This window comes from Crassostrea angulata, chromosome 9 (assembly GCF_025612915.1).
Source record: "Crassostrea angulata isolate pt1a10 chromosome 9, ASM2561291v2, whole genome shotgun sequence".
Classification (NCBI taxonomy): Eukaryota; Metazoa; Mollusca; class Bivalvia; order Ostreida; family Ostreidae; genus Magallana; species Magallana angulata.
In genome coordinates this window covers 10918167-10930170 of record NC_069119.1, presented here as the reverse complement: position 1 = coordinate 10930170, position 12004 = coordinate 10918167, and the positions used below count along the sequence as shown (strand labels likewise).

The window sequence follows — 12004 nt, the reverse complement described above, 5'->3', positions numbered from 1 at the left end:
TATACAACGTATGAGAAAAATTATGTATTTTCCCGCAATAATGGGTACTCGCGCGTTACACCTTAAGTTGGATACTATAGAAACATTCTTATGCAAAAGAGGCGTTTCACTATACCGTAAACAACGAGTAAAACGATCCAACTATTACTCTCTCTCTCTCTCTCTCTCTCTCTCTCTCTCTCTCTTATAACATATTTGATATTGAAGCATGTAACATCCAGAAACATTAAGAAATTATTCATATATAGTAGCGGGCGAAGCGAGCTCTAAGAACTAGTGTGCGCGGAAAAAATAACGAGCTAAACCTATAGATTCATCAAACTTTTGTTTTTTTCTACGTCCCATAATGCTCTCTAATGTTTTCACCCGTGGTGCTATGCCAAAAATGGCCTACATTAAACTCGTAATTTACGGTGTCTTGAGGTTTGAAGACACGTTCTGAGTACATGTTACATGCTTTCATAATTCGTATTGAGTCGAGATACGTAAACAAAGACAACAAACACAGTGCTCTCACGCTATATTTCCCGCGATAAACTAGAGATGGATCAACCATCTGTAAAGCTTGTACTAGCAATTTAAGTATAGACTGCGATACTTGCCTCAGATGATGTTTTTAATTTTTGGTTTTGATAAAAAGATTAAATATATACTAGCAAGAGCGGTACTTAACTGTCATATCGATCAAATTTTAAGCTAATTTTGTATGCATGATCAGTAAATATAAATGGGGAAGAAAAAAAAGTAGGTCATTTTGAACTAAATAGAAAAGAACAATGAAAAACAAATAAACAGTTGACAAATCTATACAGATATTGCATATTGTCAAACCATTAAAAAGAAAAAATGAGAAATTACAAACCTACAATCAGAGAACAGGGGCAAGGATACAAGGTATGTAATTGGAAGGCAAAAATAAACAAATTAAAAAAAATATATGAACCAGGAAGAAAAATATAAAATTCAGATAACAACGAGGAACCCAAAAAATAATACTCTATTTATCGTTAACAGTTTTGACCAAATCAAACACAAATTACGTTTTGACAGTCGGGTTATTCTTCCCAAAAGTAAAGGACGTTTCAGGTGGAAGCAAATCTAAGTTTTTGTAAGAATATTTTTAACTTAGAAATCTTATAATTCTCTCTCTCTCATTTTTTTAATAATTGATAACTAAATAACATGACAATAATGCAAGGTATGTGTAATTCTTGTTAGCTGTGCTCTTCACAACGGTAGCACCGTAACACATATTATGGAACTCATTCAGAAGATAAAGCAACTCCAATTTCCTTCAGTCTGATTTTCAGCTGTCTAGCGGTTGGCCTACTGTCTGCTTCTGCAACCCAGCAATCCTTTATCATTTTTTGTATTTGTACAGGAGGGACTAAAGTTGCGTTGAAGTTCTGCATTTTAATAAATATAACAACATGCTCGTATTAGAAAATATTCATATGTCAAGTAAACACAGATGTTTAGTGTTGGAATCTTATTCGTAGATTGCATTAGCAAATCATTTTCAAATAAAAACATAATTGAACGAATGAATCATTCAAAATTTACATATAAAAAAATGAATTATAATGGAGTTGCCCCCCCCCCCCCCCCACTTTTATGGAAGTAAGGAAAAAATTGATATGAAGATAAGGAAATGAGGAGTCAAATTGAAGTGATTCCCCCCCCCCCCCCCACGGATTAGGAATTTCATGATTTGGAGGGAAAAAAATTTTGGTAGGGAAGAATGTTTTTTGGGAAGTATAGTTTAGATTAAACCCCCCCCCCCCCCCCCCCCGGATTAGGATTTTGTGGATTTTTGGAAACTTTGAATTTCCTATTTATTTATTTTTTTATTTTTTTTTTCCTTGTGAAGATTTTTTGGATGGGTCTGCCCCCCCCCCCCCCCCACACACTTTCAAAAACGATGCTACGTGCCTGATTGTGAAGTGTCATTGATCAAAAATGTAAATAATTTAAATGAAGTGGCGCGTATGAAAATAAAACAACATCAATAACAAAATTGCGCCTTCAGCAGATGCAGAGCTATTAAGCTGAATTTAATGGATTAATCACAAATACTGAATTAAAATCTGAACCGGCTGAATTTAAAACGAAAGGAAAATACATGTACATGCGATAGCTTGTGATATTATTCAATTTGCTGAAGATTCGTTAAAACTGTTTTCATGTGAGATCGCTTGAATATGCAACTGGGCATCACCATGCAAAGAGAGGCGATTGTGGCCGAAAATAGTTGATGTGTTGACAAAGAATAGTACATGTATGTATAAGCAACTTTTGTAAACGCTGTGGTATCTAGATACATGTAACCAGTGATGCAGTTAACGAGGCCAGGTCTAATTTGTTCTGCCCTAGATTTTTGAATGACATTTTTTACATGAATTTCTACTGATATAATTATTAGTTTAGCGTAAACTGTTTCAAACCATTTTATATCGTCAAAACTAATAAATATTGAATTCATTGCTTATAATTTAATCTTTATACTTTTCATTGTAGATAAAAACAGTCATTTGACTTTTAAAATGAGGTAAAATTGTACAAAATTCAAACGTAACATCAGGCGGATTGATACGTTTTTGACGTTAGTCTTACTATGACGTAGGCAACATTCTTTATAGATATAAAATAAATTTTTCAACCAATCAGAAAGCATGTTTCAACGAGAATTAAATTATTTTAAGATAAAAAAAAATAAGAAATTTACCACACCGGTTGTTTAACATAGGACCCTATGGGATTTTGCTTGAAATGTATCAATTTTGTTTACATTTTTTTAAAACTTCTGCCCTAGGGATTTCTTTTTCTGTCCTACATATTAAAGTTATTGCTAAAAGGCATCAAATGGTCAAATAAAAAACCTTTTACCCCCTGGTTTGTTCCAGGGGTCTTATCAAAGTTGTTTTTTGTATGCCCAATTTCCCAGATTTGTCAGATAATGGCTATTTTTTATTTGACAAAGACGGAAACGGTGATTTTTATAGTATTATCAAAATATTTAGACAGGTTTAAGTAATAAATAAATATATAACATCACACATTAAGGCTCATTAATATAAAATACATGGCGTCTGTCTTGAAATGTATGAATTAAGCGGTATTTAGGCGGGTTAAGCAAACGTGACATAGGGCTAGGCTTGCTGAACCCTCTTAACGTTTTCGACCCGAGCCCAAATATAGCTTATACTTCGAGACATTTATGTTTATTCCACAATATAATATCAATTTTTACTCATCAAACGAGCTATTTTCTACAAATTTTGTTGAATACGATGAGGTATTCATTGACGCGCTTTGTATGTGACGCTCGTATAAAGGACGGAAGTGAATATCCACCAAAGTCGGTTTATTTTCTGGTCTGTGGATTTTTGAGGTATTTAAAGGACAACAAGAGACACGACATTAACATTTTCTCAGACTTGAGATTTACCCTAAAAAGCTATTGTGTCTCTTCTTTAAAATGCGTTTAACAGTACATACTGGCCACTTTAAAATGAGCAATGAAAGAACTGATAAAACATTACTGTAACATTGTATTGTTCCTCATAATAAAATTCCTAGTCATTTTTAATTTTATCTTGATACACAAATGTCTGTATACATAGAAAGTTGTAACCGTAATGAACTGATGTACACCTTGATTTAACATGATTTGTTATATTTAGAACCTTTTTTGTGTTAATAGTACAAATAAAGTAATTTAAAACTGGATATCATATTAAGATCGTGATAAAAAAAAATTACCACGTTAATCCGCACTTTTTGGCCATACCACATTTCCCACATAACGATAGCAAGGCTGAAAATATCAGCTGGTAAACCATAAATCTGACCAGCTGCCGCTTCCGGTGCACAATACGATGGAGTTCCAATTATGGTTCCACGAATTTGGCTTTTTGGCTTTAATGTTCCAACGTCAGATATTTTTGCTGTATCTCCCTTGATCTTTAATTCAAAAAAAAAACCCACAAAAAACCATAGTAATAACAAATCCATGTGCAATATCCAACACAATTGGATTAATATATGTTTGCCTTGTAAAACAACAAAAAAATGTCGATATCTATCAACGTTAAACAGAAAGTAACGTTGATATATTTACAAAACAATTTACTTTATATACTGTTTTATAAATATCACGTTAACTTTGTTTTTTAAATGCCTAAACAAAGATACTGACCAAAATATTTGAGAGGTTTAGGTCTCTGTGCACGAGACCATGGTAATGTAAAAAATCCAATCCATTAATTATATCCTCTATTGTTTTCATAAAAAATGTTACTGCATCTCTGTATGCCTGGTGAATTGTGTCTTCTTCTCTAAACATTCCACATGATTTCTTGCGATGTTCATTACAATTACACATATCCATTGGATGTTCTTTGCACAGCAAAACTACAGCGAGGGAACAATCACAATTTTCCATAAATATATTCAGGTATTCTTTCTGGTCAGCTTTTGTTTCGATAGAAACCCCGTAGCATTGCACTATATTCGGGTGTTGAAGTTTCCTGTTTATAATAAGATAAGCCGTTTTAAAACGACAGTAACGGTTGACTTATTTTTGTTTTAATTTGAAAGAAATGGAAAATTAGAAGTGAGATAGAGTTAAACTTTTGCACAAAAAATGGATGATTATACTGGTACTGTACCAGTTATCGGCTATCGGGTTTTTAGCACACGACTATTCGAGATTTTTTTAATGTGTAATCCCCTGTTTCGAACAAAGAAAAGTTAGTTTGCTTGAAAACTTTCTTGAATAGTTTTTAAAAAATGAGCTTTAACGATCATTGTTTACCGCTGATTTACATCGTTGTGGGGGAAGTGACGTAATAAGTTAAAAATAGAATATGATCTCTGTGGTACGCTTATTATATATCCCTATTTGATTAAACATATAATTATCAACACATATAACATTTATAAACCAAAAGAAATTCACTAAATTCTGAGAGATTCATGGCGCAGTTAAACGCCTGATTGTACAATAATATATAGAATAGCATACGATTTTGTGCATTACTGTGTGATGATAAACGAATAATTATATGAATTGTTTTATGTATAATAACCCCTACGACCGGGCTGACCCCGCAAGGGACATAATTTCATTTTACAATTTGCAGAATATAAAATCAACATGTACAGGGATTTCACTTAGTTATTATCACGAAGCCGATAACTGGTACAGTAAACCGTAAATACTCTATGGAGCGTGCTAAAAAGCACAAAAACAATATGTTTTGGGTTCTAAATGATAATATAATCTAAGTGATGGATAAATAAGGAGTTCAACATTTAAAGAATGTCAAGTTTTATTCAAATATATATGAAGATATAAGGAAACACGAAAAGAAAACGTAAAATTATAGCCGATAACTGGTAGAGTACCAGTAGATTTTTATTAATCCTGCATCATTTAAAACAGATAAAACTGACAATATATACATCGGTTTCTTATGATACCCTATTAATCATATTTTAATAACTTGATGACGACACCAGAGATATAATACAGAAAAGATAATATACCAAACAACGGCTCAATTATTTTGTGTCATTTTTTTTAAAATTTAGTTACTGTAAGAAAATCAAAGTACTGAAGTACTGAAAGCCGGGCCCTTTTGTTGTGTCTTTATGCATATTGTGTGGTAAAGACTGAAGATCTCTCTCTCTCTCTCTCTCTCTCTCTCTCTCTCTCTCTCTCATATGCTTTTAATGTCGGCAAAACGTCAGAGAGCGACCAAATTTTGTAAGCGGCTATGAACAAAAAGATGTCTGTCTAGTAGAAAAGAGTTCAACAGTTGCTGCCTTGAATTTTGCAACAAGCGTTATATATTCAATCCCCATTTCTTCAACGCGCAGCACAGTAGTTCATGAAAATGCATGCGCATTGTATGTACTATAGTCTTGTTTTGTTTTTAAAACAAGTTATTATAGTCTGTCCCAAGATATTTATGCAGCACATTTGGACGATTTAAAAAAAAAATACACATACCTGTGAAAGAAGTGCACTTGTAATTTATAGTTAAAAGGGATAATTTCCAAGATAATTTCATTGATACATTATCAACTGTCACTCAGAAAAATTCACAGAAACGAAAACAGATTCCTTACGGAGATTTTTTTTTAATGGGGAATGTTTACATCTTTACTCCATTCGGAATACACTCGGAATACATCGCGCAATTTTTCAACGTTATCACCCGGGCTTGCTGCAATACAAAATCTCCGTAGACATCACATTTTTTAGCATTGTTTCGACTGAGAAGTCTTGGAATTTGTTTATACTTTTGAATGAACATCGTTTGAACCCTGAGGTATTTATAAATATCAATCAATTAAGCAAAATGTGAATCCAAGATATCTTGGGACAGTCTATAATAAGAAAACTAAAAAATAATGTGGAATTTTTTAGAATCTTGTTTCATTATCTTTACTGCAGAAAATGCTCTTAACATAATTTTTTCGAAGTCATATTATTTCTCTGCTAATAGTTAAAATGCATACTGGAGAAAAAACTCCAACTGGAGGAAATTAAAAAATCTTTTTTTGGGTTAAAATTTACCACACCATTACTGTTTATTTTCCTCCACATGATATGCTGAACATGCAGGCAAAATGTCTGATTAAATCAAATATTGACTAGATGTTAGCCTGCGCAAGCGGGGGAAATAACACTTTACAATAATCGTCTACGGACAAATTGAGTTTTGAAACTTGTTTTGGTCTTTAAATATATTTTCTGTTATAATTCATAAAGTCGCCTCCGACAATTTTATGAACTCCGCGATCCGGGAAAACACCACAAAAATTATGTTGTGCAATATTTAAAGACTGAATTAATGCCATCAAACTATGCATCAGTCATGGAAATATTTCTGGAAAAATGTATGGATTCAAGCAATATATAACTCATTGTAGTCTCGTTTAACCAGACGCTCGTTGTCTCCGTTAATCTCCGACTAACCAGAGATACTCTCTGCTTGTCGGAGATATACGAAGACAGCCGAGCGTCTGGTTGAAGGAGACTATATTGAACTCTGGCGTAGTAACACATAAGACTACAAAAATTATCTTATTTGTTCGTACCATTTAAATCTGACTATTTGCAAAGTATTCATAAATAAGTTTCCTTGAAAAACAATGTTACAGAAAACATAACATCGAATTTATCGATTATTTTGGAGAACTAAGTCTTGTCAGCGGCGATGATTTGTGGTTAGATCAAAACAGAGTTTCACTTCCGGTTTGCTATGCAAAGTAACTGCATAGGAGAGTTAATTAAAAATCACGCCCAAAAATATGTTTTCCCCTTCATTTTAAGATATACAATATGTAGAAGGTTTGGTCAGGTTTTCTTACATAGTGCTCTTTTATGGAATATGCAAAAATAAATATTTTACAAAACAAAAAAATATCTTGTTAGTTACGATTATAATAGATGATTCACAATAAAACTAAATGAAAATTCTTGAACAGCGAACTTTTTTTTCAAATGAAAAAATCGTTCCTGCTTGAAAACCCCTAATGTTAGGTTATACATACATGATCTCAATCTCGCAAAGTTGTCATTTTTTAATCTTTTGCAGAATTTATGATTCGATTTTAGAGAAGGATCAAATACATTTCTAAGCGTTTCCCAAATTATAGAGATGAATATTAATATCAGAGAGACGCAACAGTTCATTTTGCGCAAATACCGTGAAATGACAGTTTTGTCATATTGTAAATTTTTAATTTACTGGGTTGCTGTAAATAAAAATTTACAACATGACAACCGTTGTCATGTTGTTAATTTTGTATTTACACCCATCCAATAAATTCAACACTTTTAACATGGCAGTTTTCCCATAACGTACATAAATTTTAAAATAATGCTTTGTAAATTTTTAAAACTCTTAATTTACCGTTAAATTATTAATTTCAGACGGTCCAAACAGTTACATATTGCTAGCTCAGCCTTTTGATCAACAGCTTACCGCATCGATTGTAATCAATTCAGCGTACCTTTCTGCAAGGGGATGAAAAGATAACGAATTTCTAATAATTCTACATGGGGTGTAAACAAAATTTAAAAGATATGAATTTAGGAAAAATCTTTATCACGCAACCGCGAGTTTATTATTGCAGAAAAAAGATTCAATCTTTCAGTACATGCACGACTTCTATTCTTTTATATAACTGTGTTTAAAAAGGGAAATACCCAAGAGGCGGAAAAATAGCTGTTATGTCTCATTGAAGCTCATTTTAAAAATAATATACCAGTACATCTTGTAATACGGTAATCCACTTTTGAAAGACAACATGCTCATTATTTCAAATGCTTAATTTAAACTTTTTTTTCACGCGCAATTCTCTTATGAGCTATTGTAAATGCACACTGACTTCCCAACTTGCTTTGAAATCAACAGCGCTGGCCAGGCATGCTGGATTAATCAGGCCTCACCGCACGTGGCCTGGGTACTCTCCCTATGCACCCACTGACTGTGAGGGTTTTTGCTTTAGAATGGTGAAATTTGGATTTTAATTCATTTGTAGCTAAATAAACGGCATAAACACTCTCCGCCATGATGCTAATTAGTCACCGCAAACTTGGTTAAAGTATTATAGTTTACGGACATCATATCTCACGTTATACAAAAAGGATATCTAAATTGTGTAATTTTATATCTTTTTTATCCAACGAGTTGAAATTGTGTGTGTGTGTGTGTGTGTGTGTGTGTGTGTGTGTATATATATATATATATATATATATATATATATATATATATATATATATATATATATATATATATATATATATAAACACATTCGCGAGGCTTGCCGAGCGAATATAACCATTTCAACGAGTTGGATAAAGCAAATATAATACCACACAACTATAGATGTTCTATTTATCTCATACAATTTGATTTATATTATGAAGCTTTTGAGACAGTCCCTTATATGACCCGAATTGATGTTTTTTTAAAGATTACAAACGATGATGCAACGTTGTGTTATGCGGTTATTGTGACCTTGCGCAATACAATTTAGTACGTCATTTCTGAGATAACTCTAACTGTTTTAATGTAAAGTTTCACTGAAATAAACATTGAAATATATTTTTAGCTCTAAATAATTTTTCTTAGAGCTTATTTATTTGATTTAAGGTAGCCCATCCATAATTAAGGCGAATTTAACAATTTTGATTGGTCTATACTACATCAAATACATATTTCAAAGCTATTATAAGCTGACATAAACCAACTTGGGTGTATGTATGTAGTCAATTAAATGAACTTTTTGTACTTAAAGCTTTTTGTCTGAGTTGTCTGCCCTTAAGGAAAATTTAAAAAATCATTTTTTGAAAATATGTATGGTAAACTATGAATTATTTTAGCATATTCGAAGAAGGATAAAGCTTTCGCAACTTTTTACCAAGATAAATTGAGAAAATTACTTGTACTAAAGAATTATACGTAAAAATGCATTTTTCCCATAGACTTCAATGTTAAACTTCAATATATGATCAATTTATTAAAATACATTTTTTAAAAAGATATCAAAGGTGAAACTTTATTATTTAATAAATTCCTTAAAATAACACTAGGGTTTTAATAAAAAAATTTGCAATTTATTAGTTATGAAACATAATACTTATGGATTGACGACCTTAATGGAAATACTGATCAGAAGACTTGAATAACCAGTTTGTTGACATACACAAAGTTGCGAACGCTCGTTAGTTTGAATTGACTCGAACGAGGAACAGTTGTTGATGTTTTATAACACAAACACCAGCCAAATGATTCGAGATTGGTAATAGTAAATAAGGATGCTTATTGTGGTGGTATCAAAGTCTTCTGAAACACTTTTTCGGTAAGTTCTTGTATATAATTAAAACACAACCAGTACGCTCTGTTTTCATCGCGTCGTCAGGATGAACTCCTTGATAGTTTCTGTAATTTGCAGTTTTATAAACTATATAAAGCAAATTGAAAGTGCGAAGGGGGCTAAACTTATCAAAAATCTTGACAAACAAGAAAAAAGGTCTTTTGGTTACGGTAATGTTTAACTTTGCAAAAAAGTGTGTGTGTACGTGTGTGTGTGTGTGTGGGGGGGGGGGGGTTGTGGCTAAGCGCCCCCCCCCCCCCCCATAGTCTGGGTTCAGACGCCTATTCTACGCAGTTATGTGTTTTCCTTTTGTAGTAGATATAGTTATGTTGAAAGTATTTGCAAATCTTCGAAAATAGGTCACTGAAGCGTTGAAGCGAGGGGCTGTGTCAAAAATAGTTCGGACCGGAAGTATTTGATAAAGCGTCACCCGTTTGGTATAGCAAAGATCTATCACACGGGTAATATACAACACAGGTATGAGATAAATTGTATTAAATTTTATTCATCGTATTTTAATTTATTTTTTAGCATCCTTCTCTTTTACTTAATAAAATAAAGAATCGCAAGCTTTTTCTTTTAAAATTTAAAATTAAAACTGCAGGTTCGATTTGGAAAAAAAAATCGGTCATAATTACAATAGGACAGGGCCACCTAAAAACCCTGTTTGAATTGATTTTCAAAAAATGACAATAGCAAAGAACTTTATCAACACCATACTGACCTCAGGTGTGTAGCCTCTGATAACTGTAGATACGAATTCGATTCTATTGGTGATAACATTTTTTTGACTGCACATTCCGACCTTGTGCCACAAATATCGACAACACATAAATGCACAGAAGCAAATGACCCTCGTCCAAGTATACGTATTTCTTCTAATACATGAGGCGGACAAGCTGAGAAATATTTGATGTTGGCATAGAGTAGGTGTCCAATAATATTTTTACACCTTTTTTCTATCGGTGCATATTCCTGTTTTAATGTCTCCGAATCTCTGGTTTCTTTCAAGAGTTTTTCTATTAATTCTTGGTCAGCTTGGATTTGTTTCGGAATGATTTCTTCACAAACCTTTTCAAAGCTTGCTTTTAAACCTTGTAGATATCCTGAACAGAGAAACTGAAAAACCACATTTGTACTATATGTTTTTATTTGCTCTTCGGCCATCTCCAAAATATACGATTGCTTGTTTTTACGATATTGTTCTATTTTTTCTGATTCTTTCATCTGTTCTACTACTTTCCTTACCACACCAGGTATCATAAGTACGGTTTTCATTATATAGTAAACAATCCTTAATGGGTTAAACACGAAGGATTGATACCGATCGGACACATCCGATCCTAATTGCGGGCAGTCGAAATCTGAAGATGTTTCTTCCCTTTGTGGGATATTCTTATTTTTAATGGGAGCGTTATTGCCTTGGACAATTTGGTCTATTTCACTGAATGTTCTTCTTATTATTTTACAATCATTGATGAATTTTTCATAAAGCTGATTTGATTTTCTTTCAATGTTTTGCTCATAACACCATTGGACAATTTCGATATTTATTTTATCCCGTATCAATTCTTCCGCTCTTCTGTTGATATCACTTAAGTTGTCGCCATCGGGAAAATCATCTGAAAAAAAATGAAAAGACATTTTTAATAGCTTTAATAGCTTTTTTAATACCTATAACACATTAATAATGTAAGACGACAGTAAGATTTGTACATGTTTATTATAAAGGTACCTGCTGATATGAAGTATCGTAAACCATATAAACCATAAACGAAATGTGATCAGTCTTCACAATACTAACATAAACGTATAGAGAGTTTAAAGTATGTTGGCATAGTTCTGCCACAACTTGTGAAATAAAAATTAGTGTCGACTTGTAAGATCTTGACTTTGACTTGTCAAATAATTATATTAGCTTGTGCGATCTTTATGTTGACTTGTCATTTACTGACGTGTTGAAAAATTCAACACTTATACGTTTCTAGCCCAATTTGTGTCATTCAATTGACAAAAGTCGACATAATCGTCTTTTAAGTTTACATCATTATTTGACAAGTTGACATAACTATCTGACCTGTGGACATAATTATTTGTCAAGTCGACA

At 32.6% G+C, this 12004-nt stretch overlaps 1 protein-coding gene across 1 annotated transcript in view; it reads right to left on the bottom strand.

Annotated features, from left to right (window-relative positions):
- The window catches only part of LOC128163345 (uncharacterized), a 114583-nt gene that overhangs the window by 10309 nt on the left and 92270 nt on the right, over positions 1 to 12004 (bottom strand). Inside the window, exon 8 of the mRNA XM_052826917.1 lies at positions 3763 to 3963. Coding sequence (XP_052682877.1) covers positions 3763 to 3963 — 201 coding nt within the window. The remainder of the gene's footprint in view (positions 1 to 3762; positions 3964 to 12004) is intronic.